Source organism: Ctenopharyngodon idella, chromosome 12 (genome assembly GCF_019924925.1).
Source record: "Ctenopharyngodon idella isolate HZGC_01 chromosome 12, HZGC01, whole genome shotgun sequence".
Classification (NCBI taxonomy): domain Eukaryota; kingdom Metazoa; phylum Chordata; class Actinopteri; order Cypriniformes; family Xenocyprididae; genus Ctenopharyngodon; species Ctenopharyngodon idella.
This window is the reverse complement of record NC_067231.1, coordinates 27,376,528-27,403,636: the sequence shown is the minus strand read 5'-3', so window position 1 is coordinate 27,403,636 and position 27,109 is coordinate 27,376,528. Positions and strand designations below refer to the sequence as shown.

At 36.1% G+C, this 27,109-nt stretch overlaps 1 protein-coding gene across 1 annotated transcript; it reads right to left on the bottom strand.

The window, feature by feature from the left end:
- Positions 1-1,103: 1,103 nt before the first annotated feature.
- Positions 1,104-24,158, bottom strand: ppp2r2d (protein phosphatase 2, regulatory subunit B, delta). The gene is made up of 10 exons (XM_051913818.1): positions 23,941-24,158; positions 23,631-23,705; positions 12,211-12,308; positions 11,938-12,103; positions 11,452-11,564; positions 8,436-8,613; positions 7,019-7,183; positions 5,954-6,123; positions 5,645-5,736; positions 1,104-3,319 (listed from the first exon to the last, which is right to left on the bottom strand). Exons 1-10 carry the CDS (start codon positions 23,948-23,950, stop codon positions 3,040-3,042), a joined length of 1,347 nt encoding a protein of 448 aa, XP_051769778.1. The 5' UTR covers positions 23,951-24,158; the 3' UTR covers positions 1,104-3,039.
- Between the last annotated feature and the right edge of the window lie 2,951 nt (positions 24,159-27,109).

Sequence of the window (27,109 nt, the reverse complement as noted above, 5' to 3'; positions counted from 1 at the left end):
GCGACACTGAAGATTGGAGTAATGTAACGTAGCCTTGGAAAGCATAAGAGACTTTTTTTAGTAGTGTAGTTAAATATACTTACCCAGAAATATAACCAAAAAGTTGTAGAATTACCTGTAAACGTGAATTTAAACGATGAAAAGGGTTGAAAAAAAGAGACTAAGGGTATGTTTAGAAAGTGTACAGTATGCAAATTTTAGCATGAACTGAATAAGCAGATTATGCACTACATTTGCCAAAGTGCCCAGAAAACAATGCATGGGATACTGTAACCCATAATGCATAATGCAATGTGCTTTTTTTTTTGACCTTCCTTTTACAGCATGGCAAAAGAATGGAAAGCAATAATGAATGTGATGTTTAATATGTCATTATTTGAACGATCTGACCAGTTGACTATGTTCGGATTAGCATACTACGTACTATTTTTGCAGTATGTATTGTATACTATGTACAGTACAGGTTTGTGCTAAAATCCAAGACAATGGCAACAGTTAAAACATTTATAAAAATGGATTAATAATGCAAAATACTAAATATAACTAGACATCACTCAGTGGATTAAACATGCAATGTTTGAGCATGGTTTGGTAAGCAAAAAAAAAAAAAAAAAGTAGTCTTTAGCAGTTAGATTTTTATGCAGGGAGTCAAACAGATTATTGAAGCATCTCTATTTCAACAGCAGCATAAGGGTACAAATATTTTGCAGTATATACATGCTATAGTCTTACTGATACGCAAAGGCATCTCAAAATACGTGAGTGCTGTTGTTCTAGTGTGGTAGATTTTGCACAATGCAAATGCATCGTCTTGCATACTACAGTTTAAAATGGCAATTATGAATGTGTATCAATGGAGAATGAGAAAGCAATGCATCTGTGAATTAAATGGTTACAAACATTAAGACATTTCCAAGAAAACTGGATGTTACCCACCAATCGGTTCACATGGCATTGAACCATACTGAAGTTTTACACATTTATCATTACATACTTTTTTAATAGGAATCAAAATACATACCATATTTACATTGAACATAGCCAAAAAAAAGTTCACCAAGGCTACCTGAAATCATTTGAATAAGTGTTGGCCAGTGTGTCGATTCAGATAAACACAATTAAAATTTTATTTAACTTTGGTCAAAAATAATCAAACAAGTGTACACTTTCACAATGTTAGCATCATCATCATCATCATCATCATCATTTAACACGGAACAAGGGGAGTACGTAACCGACCCTTAAGTTCCCAGATTTAAAGAGCGTCACAATCAGCTATACAACAACTTTGTACTTGTCAACCGTTAAGTTACGTTTATTATTTTGACATCAGTTTTGCAGCTGCATGTCAAAATTCAGCAGCACACAAACTGTGTGTTGTCACCGGTTTCTTTAAACCACATCCTGATGCACGATCAATTTCTGCACAACATCTTTTTCTTTTGCGCAGGAATTGAGCGCTAGGAGTATCTCCAGATCTGTATGTGATCTGTTTAACTTTGATTGACTGGAGGAAAACCAGTTGTCTCCAGAGGCACTCAACACATCGGTTTCAATTTGAGTGTTCTACGCCGGTCACCGACCGTACGATATCTTGTATATTAGTGTCCAAATACTAAGCCGCAAGAACCGTAGCAGCACATGAACGGACAAACGGAGTGCTATAAGGAAAAATAATGCATGTAGGAAGAATTGTGGGTAAGGTATCCGGGCGACTTGGGATGTCGAGATCATCTAATCCTCAAGGTTATCAGGTAAGGATTATTATAGGACAGACTTAAGGCGGTAGAATCCCTTTATAAAAATGAAAAAACAAAAAAAACAAAACTAATATCAAAATAAAAACAGGATCTAAAGCGAATCAGACGGCAATACTGATGCTTATGGCCAATGTCCTCAATCAAACAGTGCAACTGCAAATTCAAGTAGTACAACATGGAGATTTGCTTCCCAACCGGCTCATTATCAGGGAATTCCTTTTGGTTTGCTGTCGTCTTCAGACTCGTCCGACACACAAGCAATTGAAAAAGTAAAATCAAGGCCAAAAGAAATGTTTTTTGTTTGCAACGAAAGTCAAACGAATCATTTCATTTGGAAAAATCCATGGTTTTTGTCGTTGAATTCCCCAATAATGCTGCCGAAACAGGTTCAGCAGGATGATTTCACATTTTAACCACTGGCGCTCCAGATCTACATGCAAATATAGAACATAAAATTCATACATACCTGCTCATAATGTAAAAACGCTTTCTCTTTGTAGTTATGTTACTTTTATTAAGTGGTTTGACACCAGATGGTGTAATATATAGATACAGTCAAGTGAGTAGATATTATGCATAAGAAAACAAGGAGAAAAAAAAAAAAAAAAAGTATAAAAACGGAACAAAAATAAAAACGAAAGAAAACAGAAACAAGAAACTGTCCACTGACCAAATTGGAGACCTGTTTTTAAGTGCTTAAAAAGGTAGAACATCAAGGCCTGAGAGTTGGGCCAGGGGAAGGAATGTTAACAGGCAATAAACAAACGCTCATGAAGGCCTGAATTTCGAAGTCAAACAGCAAGTACATACGATTGACAGCGAGACGTTACTCATCCTGGTGCGTTTCCGTACTTTTGGTCGTCAAATCATAAAAACGTAAGGCTCAGCCGAAAGACGAATACATGTACGACTTTTGCGAAGTTGATCTGGTCTTAATGCTGATTGGTGCCGATTCCGTTGTTGGAGGGATGGTTGAAATTGGCCTTCTCCTGTTTTTTTTTTTTAAATTATTGACACCCTCCCAAAGAGGGTTTTTTCCAAAATATACGATCTGTCTCTCAGCTTCCTTGTCTACATGTGAAAAACAAGTGCTTCACTTCTTTGTCAGGACGACAACGGGGCCATATTTCTCTTACAGATTTAACGACTAGGCTTATCATTGCAAAGTACAAGATTTCTTGAGCGCCCTCCGACCTGGGCCGGAGGAAACGGGGAGGAGGGGATGTTTCTTTTTTTCTTGATTTTTGTTTCTTCTTGGTTTTTAAATCACTCTCTTTTTTTAATTAACTTTGTCCTGGAATATATACAGGTTGTTGGTGGCGGCCACAGCTATGACGTTCTCTTTTGGGTGCCAGGCGGTGTGTAGGATCTTCTTGTTGAAGTCCAGGCTGTCCACGCTGATTTCATCTTTCTTCCGTTTGCCGCCGGTGCAGACCTTGCGGGGTTTGAGCATGGCACGGGGTTTACTGTTCTCCCTCGACGCCTCCAGTGTGATGTCCCTGCGTGTGTTCCTGTCGAACATCCTAAAGAAGTTGTTGTAGGAGCCCGTCATAATGGCACTGAAGAGGAGGGAAGAGCAGGGCCGATGAGAGAGGAGGAAAAGAATAAAGATTAGTCACCATTTACTTACTATGAGTTTTAGGTTACCTAAACGCAGTCTCCACAGGCTTTTGAGTTTGAGAACTTCTGCACCACCAATTGGAAAATAATGACTGTTTTCAATCAGTCTGTTTTCATCTTAAACACGGTTAAGCATTTGTTTTGCTCAAGGACCAAACACCTGATTTGTAGGTGTGAATGGTTTCAACTATTTTGATTCAGTTCAAGTACCACTTCATCAACACCAATCAGAAATAAAAACTTTATCATTAATATTATTAAAGTAAACATTATCACCAGGGCTTGACATTAACTTTTTTGCTCAGCAGCCACTGTGGCTAGTGGTTTTCCAAATTTTCACTGGCCACAATTTTGACATCGATACCATGGGGGAAAACTGCCATAGATATTTTTAACATCTCATAATTTGGCAGCAGGTTTATTAGGCTGCTGTCACATTAAGACCTGACGCACAGATCCATTATACTGTTACACGTGCGTTTTATCTCTCAACTGTTTATGTTCACTTAAAACATAATTGACTGCTTACACGTGAACACTCGCCAAGACCAGCATTTTGACATTATTTTGTGTTTATTTGTCTGTTTAAGCGCAATAATCAGCGAAAAAGAACTAAATTTAGTACTGAGAGGCGACTTTGTGTGCGCACTTTAGGTGCAAACTCAAAATCTGTAAATTTGTGTGCAAACTGCGCAATCCCACGCTGAAATTCAAGCCCTGTAACATCAACAATATTCATCCAGAGCAAATGAAACGAGCGAGTGAGGGGAGGCGGGTTTGTCTCAACTCACTGTCGGAGAGATGAGAGAGAGAGAGAGCGCGAGAGAGCGAGAGAGAGAGAGAGGCTGGTATTGTGAATCTATTCTGTGCAAAATGAGTATTGGAAGCGTTTCAGATATTTCAGTGAAAAAAAGAAAGAAAAAAAAATTGTATTTTTGACAACACTGCATTGCGTTTAGTTTATTATTTTAGATGCCTTTTGAAATCTTTGATTTACAATTGAAAAATGAATTTCATATATAAAATTCAACCCAACAAAATGTCTGGTAGGAGTGACTGCGATACATGCCACCGCTGAAATCCACCCGCATTTAGCGGGTGTTAATGTCAAGTCTTGATTATCAAAATGATTCACTTTTTAACATAGAAACTATGGGTTAAAGACTTACCAAGTAGCTTCCACTCAATTTTTAATGAGTAGTTTCATCCATCAAATATTTCACAAGAAACCTACCATTATCCCGTCTTTACAAATATGCACAAATAATTTGGCATGTGTCATCCACACAAATTGTTGTGATTACTGTAATGATGACAAATAATAATGACAAACCTAAGATAAATAGTATAAAAGAAAAAGTAGACTTGCTTCTTCCACCCTCCAAAGAACAAAGTTCTAAAGGTCTAATATATAAATAAAAATAAAACTAACACTATGTATGTATGTATGTATGTAATATATATATTATATATATATATATATATATATATTTATATATATATATATATATATATATATATATATATATATATATATATATATATGAGAGAGAGAGAGAGAGAGAGATTACAGTCAAACCAAATTAATACATTAATTAATAGTTTATTCACTATAGTTTAAAAAAATGGTAATAAAATATGACAAGATCTCAGAGTTAAACTGTGTCAGAAATATCTTAATTAAATCTTAACACTTAAGCAAAACATGGTCAGGTCAAAGTGTCTGAATAATTTTTGGTTCAATATTTTTAGCAATTTTACTGGTAGTCCACTGTATGAAGAATTTTTAGGTATAATATGTCACAGTTTACTTTATTTTCCTATCCTCACTTACATAAATTAACTATAGTGTCCCACTAGTAAAAATATAAAAAAATGTCTGAATAATTTTTGGTTTGACTGTGTGTGTTTGTATATGTGTGTGTGTGTGTATATATATGTGTGTGTATTATATATATATATATATATATATATATATATATATATATATATATATATATATATATATATATATATATATATATATATATATATATATATATATATATATATATATATAAAAATGTTATACACACACAAAACTCTTTCTACTCCCACACATAAAGCAGAAGGGGAGGAAAAGTGTTGTCACATTATTGGGAAGAATAAACTGCTTTAAGATGTGGAACTGTGGGAATGGGACTTCAAAAGAGCATGTGGGAAGATGTGGAAAATTTTGTGAGAACATAGACCTCTACATTCATCCTCTTAAAATAGTTCCGCACCTGTCTGAACCGTTCCAACAGCACTCAAACTTATCGAAAATGCAGTCGTTCTCGTAGAGCGAGCACAACTTGCTACGTAGGTACTCGTGAACCTGAAACAGAAGCACATGTGAATCAGCAAAAAACAAAGTCATATCAATTGCAAAATAAGACACATTTAAGCACTGTGTGAAACTTTGGGGAGGTGCCGGCACTATTTGAAGAATGTATTAATCGAAGACGTGAAACACCATGTTCTGAAAACAAGCCAAACATGACGGGACACGCTCTGGAATGCCAGCTGTTGCAATAATCAGATCTCTACTGTACCTGGTAGGTTTCTACAGGCCGGTTCTCCATGTTCAGGTCCCAAACCTTAACGGAGAGGTAATCGCGGGTCATCATGTATCTACCACTGTGGCTGAACTTGACATCGGATATGGAGGAGATGATTTCTGAGAAGAACGACCGGCTGCTGGGATCTTCTGGCTCCTCAAAAACTTTGGAGAAACAAAACCACAACATTTTTGATGACATTTCTCACTTGCAGCTCAACTCAAACAGCTTGTTTGAGTAGAAAATGTAAAAACGTGAAGTGCACAATGCACATGTACACTACCATTCAAAAGTTTGGGATCAGCAAGATTTTATTTCTTGAAAGAAATTAATACTTATATTGAATAATTCAATATTAAATGCATTAAATTGATTAAAACAATAAAAAAAAAAAAAAATAAAAAAATAAAAATAAAAAAAAACATTTATAATGTTACAAAAGACTTTTTCAAATAAATGCTGTTCTTTTGAACTTTATATTCAGCAATCTACTGCTGCTAAACTGCAGGATGTGCTTAAACAGTGTTATTAAAAGCACAGTGAGCCACAAAAGAGATGCTGTTCCTTAGGCGGCTTTCTGTGCCAATAATCGTGATCAAAATAACTGTGATAATGATTTTGGCCATAATCGAGCATAATACTGCACAGTATAAAGTATAAGGCAGTAGAAAACCAACAGTGCATTTATTCCATCCAAACACATTCCAATTTCATGCATTTGCAGTCTGTTTTTAAACGAACGGATTCGACAGGAAGTAAAGTGACCAGAGTTTACTGTTTTGCTTTGTTGATCTGGAATGAGGTCTAAGTTGAGAACAGAACGTTCGATTAATTACATAACCCAGTGATTATGTAACATAAGGCCCTGCTGACATTAAACACTGCAAAAACAGACCAAGTGGGAACTTTCCACAGCCTTTTAAAAAGAGAGTCTGATCTTTTTTTGTTCCCTGACATTGCGTCAGGGAACATACGCAGAAAGTTCAGACTCTCTGACCGATATATACAATAAAGGGGAAAAAAAAAAAAAAAGACATTGGACTGACTTAAAATACTCACATTTACTATGTCTATCACAGAGCGCGGCGGCCCTCATGTCACACAGGCGGATGGTTCCTTTACTACTGCTGTATACAAAGACGTTACACTGGTGTGGGTGACACTCGGCTGCTGTTATCACCTCCGTCAGCTCCTCCATATTGGCTGGTTTTATATCTACAATGTCTGAGGGGGGAAACAATAAAGGAAACCAACAGAAAGACGTTCAAACACTTTAAAGCGGCTGAGATGTCACCGCTGCAGGCCTTTACTTGAGGGTTTGGCTTTTGAACAAAAACATGGTTAAAAATGTTGATTGGAGGATGTTTTCTAATTCTTCAGCTGTTGACTGACATTTAAAATATATTCCGATGCCTTCAATATTAAAAAAATGTTGTATGTTTTACACTAAAATACAATTGTTAAAAGGGTTATATTGTTTCACAAACCTGTCACAGTGTAATTCAGGCTTTGAAAAGAGCTCATTATTAAAAGGTGCAGTAAGCGATTTCTGAGAAATGCTTCTGAAAATTTAAATCACAATTTTGTGAATATTTCCTAATGTCCATACTGTGTGAGTGCTGAAAAAAAAAAAAAAAAAAAAAAAAAATTGTGTTTGTACATAGTCCTGGCTGTCTAAATAGGAAAAAAAAAAAAAAAAAACAAACAAAGAGGATCGGACCGATCCATGGAGCACCTAAATACTCCTGTAGCCAATCACCAGGGGCGTATCTGCTCATGAGGGGGGAGGAGAGAGTGTGAGCAAGCGGGACATTTGTAGAAAGACTGTAGAAAGAGAGATAGCCGAGATATTACCAAAGAGGAAAAGATCAGAGGAATATAATTGGAAGAAGGAGGGTTACAATCAGGTACGAGCGTTAATATTGGAAAAGCTTTCCAGCGCTGGAGACGTTAGAGAGCAGGAGGCACTATGAAAACGGACGCTAAGGTTGCTTTGTTTCTGCTTGATACGCAAGTAACATTGCTGTTTCACATGTCGTTGAATCACAGCCGATTCATCCATATTTGCGTGAGTCACCTAATGCGGCAGCTGTTAGTGATTGCCTGCGTTCCATTTGTTTTTTGTGGGTGGAGCAATGAAGGGAGGGGTGTGTTTGTTTGGGTGTTGATTTCAAATATCAACAGTGTTTCTCAGAAATCACTTAGCACACCTTTAAAAGGTGGGCAAGTGCACAAACCCAAGCACTTTACCGTATTTCACATGCATTGAGAATGTTTACATAAGGTATAAAACAGCCAGTTTAGTTCTAAAGGTGGAGAGTGGTCATGAAAACTAAATTATGACTACTGCTTAAGCACAATTAGAAATATATAAATAAACACCTTTAGAGCAAAAAAAATTCAGGGAGGACATATTTCAATAAAAAAAAAAAAAAAAAAAAAAAAAAAAAATTGTCACGGACCACGTAAAGGATACTAAAACTTCTATCTGTGATTTCTAAATGCCAGAGGTTTATTCTGAGGTCGTCTGCAGAAAGGTATGTTTCATAATCACTATTTACTGAAATGGAATTGATGTGATATGTATGTGCGTTTGCAAATATTCTGCGTGGGCTGGCTTCCACCATCAAGTCCATTGGCATCAGCACAGGAACCTGCAAGACAACCAGAGTTACTTAATGAAATATTAAACCACCACCAACAAAAAACATTTAAATGTATTAACATTTTAAATTTCTTTTTCATCTTGTCTCTCCCATCCTACATTAATTTCTAAGGCTGATTTTGGAACGTTAAGTTGGATAAAGTAATCTTTTCTCAACCATATTGTGATGCACTAAAAATAAGCAAACATACGATTATAACTGGTTCCAAAGAGAGTTTTGAACACTTTACATTTAAGGTTCTATGATTTTAAAATAAGTTTGGGTTAGGGCTGCATGATTTATCGCACAATACGAAAAATAACATTGAACTTAAATGCGATTATCGCTTAACCGTGATTCTTAATGTGTTAATGAAATCGCCAAGGCTGCGATTATTATTATTTTTTTTTTATGTGCAGCTTGTCAATGAAGTACGGCTCTAAATGCTAATCCATCTGAAAGCACAGAGTTTGAATTGCTTATAATGTACATTTGAAAAAGCAACACGCATCAAACATCTTTCCAGACATGAGAAGCATTTATTAACATCTTGTCCAACAAAAGAACATTTAATAACATGCTTTTACTCCAAACTCACTTCATAACGACAGTTGAGCATCCTTCTGTGACATGATGTGGCATCTTACACAGAACAAGGCAGTCGTGTGTTTATTAGTCATGATTAACCAATCAAAGCGTTTAAATCTTCTGTTTATTCAGCTACAGCGATATTAAGCATGTTATCTTCTTCTGCAGCAGGGCATATTTAGAGTTTCTGCACAAGAGCGCCCTCTGGCTTTCAGATGGAGAAGCATTTACTACTGATCACAGAGCCGTACAGCTCTGACAAGCTGCGCATAAAATAATCGCAGCCTTTACCAAATCGTGTGCGGTTTAACCACGAAAAATTGTGCAGCCCTAATTTGGGTTTTCGAAACTTTTGTCAGCCGAACCCCTTTGACCCAAAACATTTTCTTGAAGTTTAAGTTAATGTATCCATAATTTAACAACACATTTGGTTCTCTGATGTCAGTTAATGGTTACCAGTGTTGGGGGTAACACATTACAATTAACTTGAGTTATGTAATCAGAACTTTTTTCAAGTAACTAGTCAAGTAACAGCCCAGGTGAGGAAAAAGTAAAGCAAAAGTAATGTAACCTTACTTTACATAAAAAGTAACTACGTAACAATTATTTACTTTTTTTTAACGCGACATTGTAATGCATTACTTTTAAAAGTAACTTTTAAAGTTACTTTTTTTTTTTAGTTTTTTAGTTTAGTTTTTTTTTTTTTTTAATTTGTTGATTAGAGCGTACAGCTAATGAAAGTCCAAAATCCAGTATCTCAAAATATTAGAATATTTACATTTGAGTTTCATTAAATGACCATCCCTACAGTATAAATTTCGGGTATCTCTTGTTCTTTGAAACCACACTAATGGGGAAGACTGCTGACTTGGCAATGGTCCAGGAGACAATCATTGACACCCTCCACAAAGAGAGTAAGTCACAGAAGGTCATTACTGAATGGGGTGGCTGTTTACAGAGTGATGTATCAAAGCATATTAAATGCAAAGTTGACTGGAAGGAAGAAATTGGGTAGGCAAAGGTGCACAAGCAACAGGGATGACCGCAAGCTTGAGAATACTTTAAAGTAAAGCCGATTCAAACACTTGGGAGAGCTTCACAATGAGTAGAATGAAGCTGGAGTCAGCGCATCAAGAGTCACCACACTCAGACATCTTCAGGAAAAGGACTACCAAGCCACTTCTGAACCAGAGACAACGTCAGAAGCATCTTACCTGAGCTAAGGAGAAAAAGAACTGGACAGTGAACAGTGGTCGAAAGTCCTCTTTTCAGATAAAAGTAAATTTTGCATTTCATGTTGAAATCATGGTCCCAGAGTCTGAAGGAAGACTGGAGAGGCACAGAATCCAAGCTGCTTGAAGTCTAGTGTGAAGTTTCTGAAGTCAGTAATGATTTGGGGGGGCCGTGACGTCTGCTGGTGTTGGTCCATTGTGTTTTATCAAGTGCAAAGTCAATGCAGCCATCTTCCAGGAGATTTTGGAGCACTTTATGCTTCCATCTGCTGACAAGCTTTATGGAGATGCTGATTTCCTTTTCCAGCAGGACTTTAGCATCTGCCCACAGTGCAAAAAACACTTCCAAGTGGTTTGCTGACCATGATATTACTGTGCTTTATTGGCCAGCCAATATGCCTGACCTGAATCTATGGGATATTTTCAAGAGAAAGATGAGAAACAGTCGATCCAACAATATACAGATGATCTGAAGGCTCAATAGTGCCTCAGCAGTGCCACAGGCTGATCACTTCCATGCCACACTTCACTGATGCTGTAATTTGTGCTAGGAGCAAGTCATTTGCTGTAATATGTCCTGCCGATCAAGTATTGAGTGCACAAAAGAACATACTTTAAAGAACTTGAACTTTTCTGTTTTGCAAATCCATTTTTTGATTGATCTTAGGAAATATTCTAATATTTTGAAATACTGGATTTTGGACTTTCATGAGCTGTACGCTCTAATCATCAAAATTTAAAAAAAAAAACTTTTGAAATGTTTTACTTTACATGTGGGGAATCTAGAATATATGAAAGTTTCATTTTTAAAAATAATTTATAATAAAAAAAATGAACTTTTTGATGATATTCTAATTATATGACCAGCACCTGTATTTATGAATTAACTTTAACCATTATTAAAGGTTCACAGTTGTGCAGATGTTTTTTTTTTTAAATTTATTAACTAAAAACCAGTGCTTCACCACACAGCTACTGGCTGCACTTGCAACTCAGAATGTCATGGGAACAAGAGAGACAGACTAACCCGTAGTGATGTGATTCGAAACGGATCTCGCAGTCTTCCGTCTTCGTCTTTAAGGTTGTATCCTTCCGCTCGTTTGTCCCTTTCACTAATCTTCCATAGTTTGATGGTTTTGTCTTTTCGATAAGAGAAAAATATACAAATCAGTAACAGACAAACTGCATAAAATACAAGTTTTCCTTTAATCAGCACAAAATATGTCACCATCTTTTTGTCAGGATGATCACAATACTGTCAAGGTAGGCAGCTCAAATATTTTTGGATCAGCCACAGGTAAACTACCGTTCAAAAGTTTGGGGTACGTAAGATTTTTTCATTTGAAACAAAAGTATATTATGTTCACTAAGGCTGCACTTCCATTTAATGCATACTTGCTGAATAAAAGTATGAATTACTTTAGAATAAATAAATCTTACCGACCCCAAACTTTTGAATAGTAGTGTAACAAAAGACAAAAACAGAAGCAAAAGATCAATTTCCTCTTCATACCATTTGTAGACAGGAGAAAGTGTGCAGCGTTCTGTTGCGGGAGCCATCTGATTTTATTGATCTTCTCCTCTATTTCTAAACTTTTCAAGTAATCAAACTCAGGCTCGTGACTCTGAAAAGTGCTGTACACGTTGTATTCCCCTCTTGAGAGTGGGCGGTTTTTACTCTGTGAAGAGAAACATTGAACACACTAGTTAACACACTTATTGCGTCACTTTCTAAAAAAAAAAAAGAAAAAAGAAAGAAACCACAAAAATCTTTGGGTTGCATTACCTCCTGTTCTCTCTGAAATATGACGACTCTTCCCCCTTTGTCTCCTGTGGCTAGTAATTCCCCAGAATAGTTAAATTCAACGGTTGAGATAATGTCCGCTGTATGTCCGAAAGGAAGAAAGAAAGATGAGACAATCATTTATTTCATACATTCAACATGCACAGCTTTAAGAAAGTAGAAAGGTTTGACACCAACAATTGAGCCAAGTTACTTCCTAAATACATGTTCTTGGTCTTAAGGCTGATTTATACTTCTGCGTCAGACCTACGCCGGAGCCTCTGCGCCGTAGGCTATGCGTCTGTTTTCATTTATACTTCTGCGTCGTTGTCCACATCGACATGCATGCAGACCACTAGTAGGCAGTGTCCACGGTCATGTTGAGTATCAAGGCAAAAGCCGAAGAAGCAGCAGCTCGTCATGTACGTTGTCAGAGAAGCGGCAGAGAAGCGACAAATAGGTAACGACTTGTTGCAGTATGACTGCATGTTTCATTCCTATGGAAGTTGAAAACGCTCGCTCTTCTCTTATTGCTCCGTGCCAGTTTTTTGACCCGAGGGAGGGGTTCTAGCAGACCAATCACAGCGCTTGCGGTCCGCGTAGAATTGATGCGTTGTTACATTTTTGAAGAGGTGCACGTCAGGCTACATCGTAGGCTACGCGTGGTACAAACAGCCTATGGCGTACACTCGACGCAGAAGTATAAATCAGCCTTTACTGTGCAAGACTGATCATCGAATGTTGTGCCAAAGACAAACAATGCTTGCCTTTCTTAAAGGGTTAGTTCACCCAAAAATTACGCTCATGTTGTTCTAAACCTGTTAGACCTTCGTTTGTCTTTGGAACACAAATTAAGAAATTTGATGAAATCCAAGAGGTTTTTTTATCCTCAATAAAAAGCAACAAAATTACCACATTCAAGGTCCAGAAAAGCAGTAAAAAACATCGTTAAAATAGTCCATGTGACTGCAGTGGTTCAACTTTAATGCTATGAAGCAATGAGAATACTTTTTGTGTGCAAAAACAAAACAGAAATAATGACTTTAATTCAACAAATTCGTCTCTCCCCTTTCATTCTCATCGCTTCATAATATTAAGGTTGAACCACTGTAGTCACGTTGACTTTTAACAATGTTTTTAACTACCTTTTTGGACCTTGAATGTGGTAATTTCATTGCTTTCTATTAGTGTTGTCAAAAGTACCGGTACTTCGGTACCAAGTACCGGTAGTACCGAGAATCTGGGTATATTCGGTACCCACTGATAGCGCTGTGCCAGTATTTACTTGAATATGACACGAGTGAAGCACAAAGCTTTGTTTACAAAAGAAATAATAGGTTAGCAATTAAATGTGACATCGCAGCCATTGAAAACATTTTGGTTCATGCCGAATGAGAGAGGTGCGCGAGTCCATAAATTTAAGCTTTGTATTCTGTTTTGCGAATCACGATCTGGTCACCCGATTAGCAGAGAATTTAACACTATTCCATTAGTTATTCCACTGAACATGAAATCTCTGTTTCTTTTCCCAAATCTTCACTCACGCAGGAGACTATAACGTTTCTTCCTTTCGTTCGCTTTTAGGCCTATTATAGGCTATTCGCATTCTTTACTGTGGTAAAGTAGAAAAAACACCGTAGGACAGGAACCTTTTTGCTTGCACGTCAGTTTCTATTTAACACAGTTTGCGCTTGTTATTAGACTTGATAAGGCACGTCAAGTTTATTTATATAGCACGTTTCACACACGCTGGTAATTTTTACTTTCGCTTTCCCTGGCAGCACTAAATCAAATATAGCCTGAATGTGTGAAGATAAAACTTGCTCTTCAGACCTTTTACAACAAGTGTCAGTTGCTTGTAACATCAGGAGATAACATGAAGATGTTATTAAAGCGAAACGGTCTCTTTCCTGCTTGTGTCCCACATCCCTCTTAAAGAGCAGAGCAGTAGGCTATATGACGCATCTTTGTGTAGAAATAAAAAACGAATGTTTTTTAAATAATATTTAACTTTCTTATTATTTAGGTTACCATTATTTACCGATATTTATTTCATAGTTTTACAGGCTGTAGTGTGTCATTTCATTCAAGGAATAGCTCAAATAAACACGCACGTCTGTTACAAAATGGATGTTTGAGCATTTATTTATTTTTTTTTTATATTTCAAAATTTATTTCATTGAGGTATATATACACACACAAACATACACACACGCTCCAAATATTTATATGTATGATTACCATATTTAATGTTTTTAAAATAGGCTATATAAAATAGTAAAATAGTTCCAACAGATTTTGCTGTGGTACCGAAATCCGTAAAATTTTTATGGTATTGGTACCGACTACTGGAATTTTTGTACCGTGACAACACTACTTTCTATTGAGGATAAAAATAAAAAAAACCTCTTGGATTTCATCAAAAATATCTTAATTTGTGTTCTGAAGATAAACGTAGGTCTCATGGGTGTAGAACGACATGAGAGTGAGTAATTAATGACAGAAATTTCATTTTTGGGTGAAATAACCCTTTAAAGTGTTCCTAATACACTCTTTTAAATTCTCCTAATTTTGTTTTGGAGGTCTCCTACAATAGGTTTACATGCATCCAATATATAAAAAAAAAAAAAAAACACTTTAATTTTCAAGTAATATACACTGCACTTCACATCTTTTCTCACAGTGACTAAATGATTCTGTCTCTCTATACCCCTCCTTTCCGAGAGCCTGCTGACTGGTCAGACGACCCAGTCTGTTGTGATTGGTCTACCTCTTACAGCATGTTTTGGAAACGAAACGGCAATTACTATATCTGAATTTCAGCTCTGCTGACTTCCTCAGCACTTGTATACACCGAGATACAAACAGTAACAATGGCATTGGTTTTCCCATATCAATTTGAGCCCAAATCCTCATTCTTTGAAAGTGGATTTGCTTTTGCAGCAACATATCGACAACACGAAGCAAACTCTTCCAGGCTTCTGCAACAACTACAGTGTTTGATCAAAGTAGACGTTGTTCGCTAGCAGCCAATGAAATGACAACTCGTTTGGGAGACAACAACTTAATTTATCAGCACTTTGATTTATGAAACTTTGCAGACCTTTTATATTCACAAACAGCTATATTACACACTAATAGGGGCACTTTAAAATATTCATTATTCAAGTCTCGTCTTCATACACGCAAGTTCCCCCAAAAATGAAAAATCCGTCAGCATTTACTCACCCTCAAGATGTTCCAAACCTGTATGAGTTTCTTTCTTCTGTTGAACACAAATGTTGGTAATGTTGGTAACCAGACAGTTGCCAGTAGCCATTGACTGTTACCATACCATCTTGTTACCAACATTCTTCAAAATATCTTCTTTTGTGAGAAGAAAGAAATTCATACAGGTTTGGAACAACTTGAGGGTGAGTAATTGATGACAATTTTCATTTTTGGGTGAACTATCCCAACTATATTGAGATGTTTTAACCTGAAAAACAAAATCTTATGTTCAGTGTGGATCATTTCCTCTCGCCACCCCTGCCGCTTCACCTCTCTGATCTCTCTCGCTCGGAGGGAAGGACACGGGGACACAAACAGAGGCATGATTCAGTGTTCCTGAAACAGAACAATTAGCTCAACGCACACAAACCTGGGCTTCGTTTAGCCGACGGTTCACATGCCAAAAACACAGTATGAGATATAATCAAATGTCTCTTGTTCATTTATAGAACTGAAACAAAGCTAATGGTCATTTGGTTTCTTTACTGTGGTGGATTTGATGAGGAAACTCTACATCAGGTGAGAAACGCTGATGAGCAACAAAATCAAAATGGAGAAATCCGAGTAATGAAAAACTAATCAGTAGGGCCTTTTGTCTTAGTGCACAGCTGGTTTTAGCTACAGGTTTTGTTACATGGTGTCTGATTAAAAATGGTAACAGTTTACTAGTGTCTGATAAAAAATATATATAAAAAAAAAAGGTTATGATATGATAACACTTTGTTTCTGTGTTTTCAGTTTACACAGAAAGAGAACGGTTCACAGAGTACCACCCAAGCCAATGTGAGAATGCAATTTACTCACCCTTATGATTTCATGTGGAAAATAATAATACATATACTAACATGGGGGGCATTAACGCGTATATACTCTTAGAGACGATGAGAGATAAACCTAATTTTTCTTAATATTTCTCGTGGCCCATAGTGAAAAAAATTAATATTTTCATGAATTGAGAAGTACTTGAAATGAGGAGTAAGCTATCTAATCTTTTATTATCCTCACAGAGTGTCGGTTATGCGGCGATGCACTATGAAATTATTGTGGGGCAAATGAACTGTAATATTTATTTAGTAATAAAAGTAGCCTAATAATAATAAAAATAATTTAATATGCCCTGCGTGCCCATCTGCTATGCCATTGTGAAGGGCTAAACGGCGTCCACGCCATCAAAGCGAACGCGATTAACAGTTTTATCCAAATTTACATTCAATGTCCAGTACTGCAATGTCCGAGAGTCTTTCCTGTCTCATGGTGTTTCTCATGAATGTTTTATATACAATGCGGTGTTCGTCGACACAGTCAAAAATAACGTAAAGAGGCTGCCAACGTTTACTAGGCTGTGGACTAACTTTGACTCTCTAAACATTGAGTTTTTCTTGCTTGTGCCCTGAACGGGCCATTCATGTGGATTTGGATCTCGCTCATGAAACGTGCTGTCTGTGGAGGCCTGGCTCAAGTCCATAGTATAGTATACTACGGCCGTCCGCGTTCTACGACGGTCCGCACAACATAATTTTCACCATCAGGAAGGTCCAGCGCATGTGCTAGTGACTTGAGCGCTTGAAAAAGTCCACTAGAATGTGTCTTTCTGCGCTCACGGCCAAAGGAGTATACTTTGAAAGGCTTGCGAACTCAACTGTGTGGAAAATGAAGTATACCCGGGTCTTAACAGCTCCAAACTGTAGGGGAGCTGATGGCTCACATGGGAAAACTCCATGACTACAATAAAAATGGGGGGGATTGGCCCCCGTTGCCCACCCCAATGTCGTTCATGTATACCAACTATATATGCTATGCTACGACTTAATCTGCCCACAAATGAACGTGCCACATGAAGTCTTGAGTTGGAGAACATACTTTAACATCCAAACTAATCTGACTAATCTTTATTCCATTTCAAGCTGACTTTTATATAACTTATATTATATGATTTAAATATATAATTAATAAAAACGTATATCAATTCACAAAACGAAATGTGCAAAATTTTATTTTAGAAGGACAAGGGGAAATAAAGTGTCTGGTGTAGCTCAAGAGGCTGAACTGTTGGAAAAGGGGCTCCAATTAAAGTTAATAGTTTTCCATATTTCTCCTTTTGTAAAAACAAATCGAAACACAACATGAGGGTGAGCAAATGATTATTTTGATTTATGGAAGCCAGAAAGTCATTATTTTAAAGTCACAAATAATCATGATTACAATATTGACCAAAATAATCGTGATTATGATTTTGCCATAATCCAGCAGGCCTATCCAATAGAAATCCTCGGTTGAAGGATCAGCTAATGAGCAACAAACACACAAAGGCCTCAGTCTCTGTCCGTGTGTGTTCTGAACCGTCTGATTAATCAATCTCTAGTCACACCAGTGACAGAATCTGATGACTCAGAAACATCAGCGGGTGAACCTCACGAAACATAGCAAGAGCACGCCTGCTCATATTTCACTCCAAGATCAACAAAAATAGATACCATTATTTTAGCATACAGAAAATGAAGACTATTTTGGGGACCATTACAGTTGTTTGTTTTTTTTTTTGCATTGTGACAGTACTACAGCACACAATTAAGCACATTTTTTCCACTTTTATTCCAGTTACAATAATGTTTAAGATATTAAGCAAATAAGATGTGCACAAAAAGTTAAGTCACATATTTAATACATTTAATATTTAAAATAAATATTAAATACTACCGTTTATCTGATTATATTTGCATATTAAATAAAAGTAGGCTAATAATAGCATTTTGTTATCAATATATTTTTAATATAATATTTAACAATAAATTACAATTTAATAATAAAAGATTAGAAAGATTTAAAAAGATTAAAGCAACACTTATTTACATATTTAATAAATTCAATATTTTAAATATTACATGTCTTTTTATACATCTACATATACTATGTCATAAATTTTATTTTATTGTAATTATTATTATTTAATATAATGTACAATATAATATATTACATTAAATGAGTAATGTTACAATTTAATGATAGCAAATCACAAATTAACACCAATTCAATATTTGAAATAAATATTAAATACATTCTTGTGTATTCATAAATAATAATAATAACAATAATAATAACAACAACCAGTTTATCTATATTAATACAATAAAAAACAGTTAGTGCTGATACAGAAAATCTAAATATGGTAAAACATATGACTCATATACTGGTTTATTAAATTCTCACAGTAATGACATATCTTGCTTAAAGTTTAATTGCCATAAAAATATATAAATGCAAAACATCTTACAATAAAACAATTTTATTTCTGCAAAATATACACATTTTTTTAGTCTTGATTTTGGGGTGTTGTGTGACCTGGATGTGTTTTTGTGAGATTCACTTTAGCGAGGAGAGCTGTGATGGTCATTAATTAACCCGATTTTCATCCTGTGCATCTGAACAAGACGCGAGTACAGATCCAGAGGAAACACCACTGTACTGTATCACAACACAAACAAACAGCCGCAGAAGCAGCGGGGGAAGCGTAGGCAGGTACATGACCACCTCGTAAAAAAACATCCGAGCAAACGTTAACGATTCGTCCTAAAGCTGCTAACGTCCACCTCGGACATCCCCCACAACATTACATCAGCACCTCCCGAAACGAGATCAAATTACAGCATCATACAGTAACCCAAACAACACGTTAGATCACAGAGGAGTCCGTTAACGCTAGGAAAAGCAGACCAAGCCTGACCTCGTAAGCTCAAAAACAAGCGGAGCACCCGGCGTGAGAGGCAGACGGAGATAAACGAACACATACCCATCCTGAAAGGTAGGGAGAGGCCATTATAGCACAGTTCCAGGCTGTGGCTGTCAGCAGCACACAGAAGACAGCAGAGGAAGATTTAAGAGCCCTGGAGAAGCTGCGGTACGGACGGCGTTGGCTCGCCTGCAGGGAGGGTGAGCGAGGGGTGCCGTGTGGCCATGTCGGACAGGTAAGATCATGAGGGTAACCCCCGCACCCCACACAAGCACACTTAACCGGGACTCTCCATGTGACATCCCAACTGAATTATGGCCTCATAAAAACGAGCAAATAACTTTTAAGGGAGTTTGCAGTGCAGTTCTTCCCACAAATTACTCACTTCCTGTTTGAAAGTCATTCAAGGCTGAAGAAAAAGCACACAACCAACTTAAGCTGGACAAGATGAAAAAATTCACAATATATTCACCATGATTTAAATACAAATAGAAATTTACATAATATCCAAGTTATTTTAACACAAACATGATGAAATCCGAAGATATTTTTGATGAAATCCGCCATTAACAGCAAGATAATTAACACTTTCAAATGCCCAAAAAGGTATTAAAGACATATTTTAAACAGTTCATGTGAGTACAGTGGTTATGAAGCGACGAGAATACTTTGTGCGCGCCAAAAAATAAAATAAAATAAATAAATAACGACTTTTCAACAATATCTAGTGATGGCCGATTTCAAAACACTGCTTCATGAAGCTTCGAAGCTGTATGAATCTTTTCTTTCGAATCACTGATTCGAAACAAAAGATTCATACAGCTTCGAAGCAGTGTTTTGAAATCGGCCATCACTAGATATTGTTGAAAAGTCGTTATTTTGTTTTTTTGGCGCACAAAAAGTATTCTCATCGCTTTATAATATTAAGGTTGAACCACTGTACTCACATAAACTGTTTTAAATATGTCTTTAGTACCTTTCTGGATCTTGAGAGGTTCAGCGACATTGCTGGCAATGGAGGCCTCACTGAGCCATCGGATTTCATCAAAAATATCTTAAATTGTGTTCTGAAGATGAACGACGGTCTTACGGGTGTAGAACGACATGAGGGTGAGTAATAAATGACAGAATTTTCATTTTTGGGTGAACTAACCCTTTAACTGATGAGTCAAACAATCAGTATATGACATGAAATAGCCAATATGATTATGAACCCTATTTTGCACATTCAGTCCAGTAAAACATATGCAACAAGTTATTATAAGAACCTCTTATGACTAATCCTTGGGTCCCTGCTCTAAAATCAAAAGCTCCACAAGTAAATTTAAATGAAACCGGATGTCTTCACACTTAGGAATTACTTAGATGGAAAACACATTGGCTGTGAGCCTGCGACTATCTCAGAGCTGTGTACTATGTTGAATGTAAAAAAGTCAGTCCGCATTTATTTCTATCTTTGCATTCTGTAAGCCTGAAAGTCTGCTAAAAATATACACAATTCAGACAATACTGTAATTGTATTTTGAATCCAAATTAGCATGCATCATCACTACGGCCTACAAATTCCCATATTCACAGAATTCAGTGGAAAGGAAGAAGCAGTCACACTTCACAGTCTAGCTAGAGATACAGTGATCCCTAAATAACCTTCTCTTCCACATAAGGCCCAGTCTGCTCAGATGATATTACACAAGTCAACATGTGTTGGTTTCCTAGAAATCCGTTTTATTTTTCACAGAGGGCAAAGTGGAGACCTGGAAGAGGCAAAAACATCAACAACCAACCACCACCATACAAACAACATTCAACAAAGTCACTGTATTTCCTTAAAGACATAGTTCACCCAAAAATGAAACTTCTGCCATCAATTACTCACAAACGTGCCGTTTCAAACCCGTAAGACTTTTGTTCATCTTTAGAGCACACATTAAGATATTTTTAATGAAATCTGAGAGATTTCTGACTGTCCCGTCATTGAAAGTCTATTCACCCAAAACTCAGATGCTTCAAAAAGTTCATAAAGAGATCTTAAAAGAAATCCATATGAATCAAGCAGTTTAATCCAAGTCTTCTGAAGAGACATGAGCGCTTTGTATGATGAACAGATTGTATTTAGACTTTTATTCAAGTAAAAACATTGATCAGAGAGCGTACACAGAGAACTATAATTTGGTAAATGAAAGCTCAAAGATGCTTGCTTGATGTGCGACAACCAATGATGATCGTTTGAGCTTCCGCAAAAACCAATGAGGTTTGTTCTCGAGCATCAAGCAATTACGGTTGAGCTTCCGTTTATGTTCACGGATCAATGTTTATGCGTTAATAAAAGCCTTAATTCAATCTGTTCACCATATAAAATAGAGAATACTTGGATTAAACCAGTCCTTTCATATGGATTTATTTTACGACCTCTTTATGAAAGTTCGAACAAACTTTCAATGAAGAGACAGAAATCTCTCAGATTTCATTAAAAAATATCTTCATTTGTGTTTCAAAGATGAATGAAAGTCTCAAGGGTTTAGAATGACTTTGAGAATGTGTAAGTGATGACAGATTTCCCTTTAAGAATCTCTCTGAACTGAATACAACAGTGTCAAATAAAAAGCTATTGCATTTTGTTTCATACAAAGCGACAAGCCACACACAAACCGGATTCAGCAAAAATATTTAATGAAGAAGCTACAAAAAAAAAAAGCCTCCCAAAAGCCTACTTGGCCGAAAGTGCTCAACAACAGGAGATAAGCATGGATGGTCTTTATAACTACATTTATATACGTATATAAAAGAGACTATATAAAAGCAGAGAAAAACTGGCAACAAAATCTCAACACCACAACGAATGTCAATTTGCTTTCTGAGATTCATAAGCACAACCGTATTCCCATGCCTCACTCACTGATCTCTGGATGGAGCGCACCCTCGGACACGACACATGGATAATGTGAGCTGGTCGGACCAGTTGGACGTGCTTTCCGCCGTTTCAAAGACAGGATGTGCTTCCCTACTGGAGCCCCAGAATGCAACACACATGCTCACTGACGCCCTTACCAGCAGACACATCTATCAATCTATAAAGTGTCTTCATGTCATATTAATACATTTTTTGGATTTATTACTACTGTACTATGCCAACTGCTCATTTGCAAACACTTGCCTTCATGATATTAAAAACTCACAAAATAGTATGCCGAACAACTGTGTTCTTTCCCACGGTGACATACTTCCTACTAAAACTGACATATTGTTCTCCTTAAAAAATAGTCAATCAACTGCTACTCGTCATTGCTAGTCAGAGTTAAGGCAAGACACTACAGGCAAAACCATTGTTTTTCTTTTTTCTTGAGATTACAGGCTATTTTGTTTCCATAACATCATCTTTCAGGCTAGTGGAAAGATAACATCCAAATTACACATTTACATGTTCATTTTATTACACATCTTTTTGCATCTGTGGATTTCAAATACAAAACATGTATTTAAACACCATTTCTGGAGTCAGAAATTTCCAAATCAGTAGCACTTACATACACCAAACTTTACCGTTTTATTCCAAACTTATTCTGGGAGGTTTTTTTTTTTTTTTTTTTAAACAGAGGGGTTTGTTCATATCATGTGCCTGATTTATAGAACATTTTTTTCTTTAAACATGGTGAAATGCATTAATACATCATACATATATAAATGCATCTGATTTATGTAGTGATGTACAAAATCCCCTCTGTAAAAACCTCTAGTCAACAAAAAAAAACATTTGAACCTGCTTTATCCAATGTTCAGATTTCTGTTCTGGAAATATATTTAGTGCATATTAATTAGATCATGGCTAATTTGCATATTTAAACATAACATTTTGGAAAACTCGTTATACAAAAGATTTGTCTTAATGTAATGACTCAACCGGGAAAATATGGTTAGTTAAAATTTTTAGCATGTTCTCCTGTAGCATCTTGCCTTAAGTAGTATATGGGGTGTGCATTTGATTGGACAACAATATGGATTTTATATATACATACACATATATATATATATATATATATATATATATATATATATGACACACACACATATAAAATGAGCAGCAAACTGAGCATTATTCCTGACATCTATTAGCAGGTGGTTTTACCTTACAGACGAACAGCACAAGCAATCTGTCATACAAGACCCAACAATATTTACAGTACTGCAATACAAAATTAAGTACAAGACCTGTCTATCGCCTTCACTCCATATATTTGAAAAAGTGTGGGAATACTTTTTTGGACAGGAATGTGTATCTTTGAGATGAATGTATACATTTTCATGGATTTACAACACTCCATCTCTTCCTATCACACCTCACTATGCATGCTTTTCCATACAAAACTGTCCTCATCACTCATGCATACTCACCCAAGGGTGTTTAAGACCAATGCAACCCATTATTTACCTTCTGCAACATCTTCATCTGTGGCTCCTTTGACCTGGGAGAAGCACCACTGGAAATCATTGCCTCCACCAACCCCTGCAACAACAACAACAACATAACTGCATTTAAATGCATGCACAGATCAACCTCCCAGAAGCATTTAATCACGCTGAACTCGGAGCCTTGCCCCGCACGAGCATGCATACTGAGATAAAGCAGTGGATGTGGGTTTGATTTAGTGTCAGTTAAGGGGGCTGGTTTGATGTTTAGGCCGCACTGCTGCCGCTCGCGCCCCCGCCTACCAACACAACCCCCAGCGCGGCGCGTTTACCTGCCATCATCGCCGGTGCCTGTGCCTCGAGCCTTCAGTGCGGCTTATCCTCGAGCTCAGCCGGGCGGACGGTGTGAACGAGCGCGGAATGAGAGCGAGCGGAGGCGCGCGGGATCAGCGAGAGCGGGATCTGCCCGTGATTTGCTTTCGCTTCAAGATGGCGCACACTGCCCGTCGACATGACACAGTGACGTCATTTAATCAAGCGCGCCTTGCGCCCGGCACGTCCTCGCTGCGCTAAGGTTTGCGCAGAGACAGGAGGAGTTACGCAAATACCAAACGCCCTTGTTTGTTTGTTTATTGGGTGGATGGGGTGGATGAATGTGTTATACACACAAAGTATCTCCAATCGCAGACTTTCAATCTCAATACAATAGTGAATAGAATATTTTATTGCTTGTCATTTCAAGCTGCGGTTATTTGTCAAATGTATGCAAAAAGTGTGAAATATTATTTAATAGGCCTGTGTGTGTGTTTAGGATACATGAAATGCTAACTCTAACTGGTCCATTCCAACAATAAACAGTAGGCTAGGCCTATTGAAATGTGGTGGAAATTACATTTGTTCATGAACGTTCAGAGATTAAAAAAAAAAAGGAAGAAAAGGGAAATGTACATCCAGCATTGGACATCAGAAGAAAAAAAGTATGAAAAGTTTGTTCAAACAGAGTTAGAGTCAAAAATAGCATGATTGTTAATATTTACAATATTTGTACGTTGTAAGTAACCTACATAAAATGACAACATATACAGTGGCAAGAAAAAGTATGTGAACCACTTGCAGAATCTGTGAAAATGTTAATAATTTTAACAAAATAAGGGAGATAATACAAAATGCATGTTATTTTTTATTTAGTACTGTCCTGAGTAAGATATTTTACATAAAATATGTTTACATATAATCCATAAGACAAAAAAAATAGCTGAATTTATTAAAACGACCTAGTTCAAAAGTTTGTGAACCATTGATTCTTAACACTGTGTGTGGTTACCTGGATGATCTACGACTGTTTTTTTGTTTTGTGATGGTTGTTCATGAGTCTCTTGTTTGTTCTGAGCAGTTAAACTGAGCTCTGTTCTTCAGAAAAAATCTCCAGGTCCTGCTGATTCTTCAGTTTTCAAGGATTTTTTTGCATATTTGAACCCTTTACAGCAGTGACTGAATTATTTTGAGATCCATCTTTTCACACTGAGGACAATTGAGGGACTGAAACACAACTATTAAAAAAGGTTCAAACATTCACTGATGCTCCAGAAAAAAACATGATGCATTAATAGATGGGGGGGTGAAAACATTTGGAATTTGAAGATCAAGGTAAATTGTATTTAATTTGTCTTCCGGGAAACATGTAAGTATCTTCTGTTGCTTCTGAAGGGCAGTACTAAATGAAAAAAAAAAAAAAATGTTATTCAAGCGAAATAAGAAAAATTTGGACCTCTTCATCCTGTTCAAAAGTTTTCACCCCCTGACTCTTAATGCATCGTATTTCCTTCTGAAGCATCAGTGAATGTTTGAAACTTTTTTAAAAGTTGTGTTTGAGTCCCTCAGTTGTCCTCAGTGTGAAAAGATGGATCTCAAAATCATTCAGTCACTGCTGTAAAGGGTTCAAATATGCAAAAGATGGTGGAAAACTGAAGAATCTGCAGGACATGGAGGATTTTTCTGAAGAACAGAGCTCAGTTTAACTGCTCAGGACAAACAAGGGACTCATGAACAACCATCACAAAAAACAGTCGTAGATCATCCAGGTAACCACACACAGTATTAAGAATCAATGGTTCACAGACTTTTGAACTGGGTCATTTTAATAAATTCAGCTATTTTTTTGTCTTATGGATTATATGTAAACATCTTTTATGTAAAATATCTTACTCAGGACAGTACTAAATAAAAAATAACATGCATTTTGTATGATCTCTCTTATTTTGTTAAAATTTTGCACATTTTCACAGATTCTGCAAGTGGTTCACATACTTTTTCTTGCCACTGTATATATATATATATATATATATATTGTGCTGTCAAACGATTAATCACATCCAAAATAAGTTTGTGTACATGCATGTATATATTTAAGAAAAAAATGTTATATTTATATAAAATATAATTATATTATATATTATATATAATATAAATTATATAAATATATATACAGTATAAACATGCAAATATTTCTTAAATATATACATGTAAGTGTGGGTATTTAAATATATAAAATAATTATACACAGTACACACATATTATGTAAACACAAACTTTTATTTTGGATGAGATTAATTGCGATTAGCCCTATACTGTATATATATGTTACACTTTTGACATATTTTAAATATTACATATATGTAATTAAAATAAATAAATATAATTATATATAATTTATATATATATTGTAAATTAAAACTAAAGACCAGAAGGAATAACGCTAAGTAAAAAAAAAAAAAAAAAAATACAATAGGAATATCAATGTGTTTTTAATCATTTTTACTGTAAGTTTACCTTTCTGCTATTTTGAAATTTACTTGACGGGAAAATTTACTTTGACTTGAATGTATTGATTGGCTAGCAATTCAAATTAAAAGCCCTCCAAATTGTCAAAACAATCTGTGTCTGTGTAGTATTTTTGTTTTTGAGAGATCTATTTCTCTGTAAAGCTGTTAATGTAGTCCTATTAAATGTTTGAAATCCATTTTAATTTCTAAATAAATCCTCAATAAATACACATCCTTTTTAATGTTAGGATGATGTGTCATTCTCTGATGAAGGTTGTTGACAGTATAGTTCATTACAATGTTATGGCTATTTCATAAGTTCGCCACATGGAGGAGCCAAAATATCTGTGTGAGTATGTGCTGTATGTTTGAAAACACTTGATTTAGTGTCCTTTTCAATGCTATCAAATTAATTAGTTAATATGATCAGTCTGTTCATTCATACATTTGTGCATTTACTTGTGTTATCATGTGATTAAAACTTTATAATAATCAACAAATAACTGTAAAGCCAATTTGGCATTCATACCATATATATATATATATAATGTAGTTTCTTTGAGGAAATCACTTTGGGTGCTTCATAGAAGAACATAAATAAAGCATACAGAATAATATCAAAATGAATAATTCATCTGTTTGCAAGACCCATGTGGATATGGCAGATGTCTTTAAATCA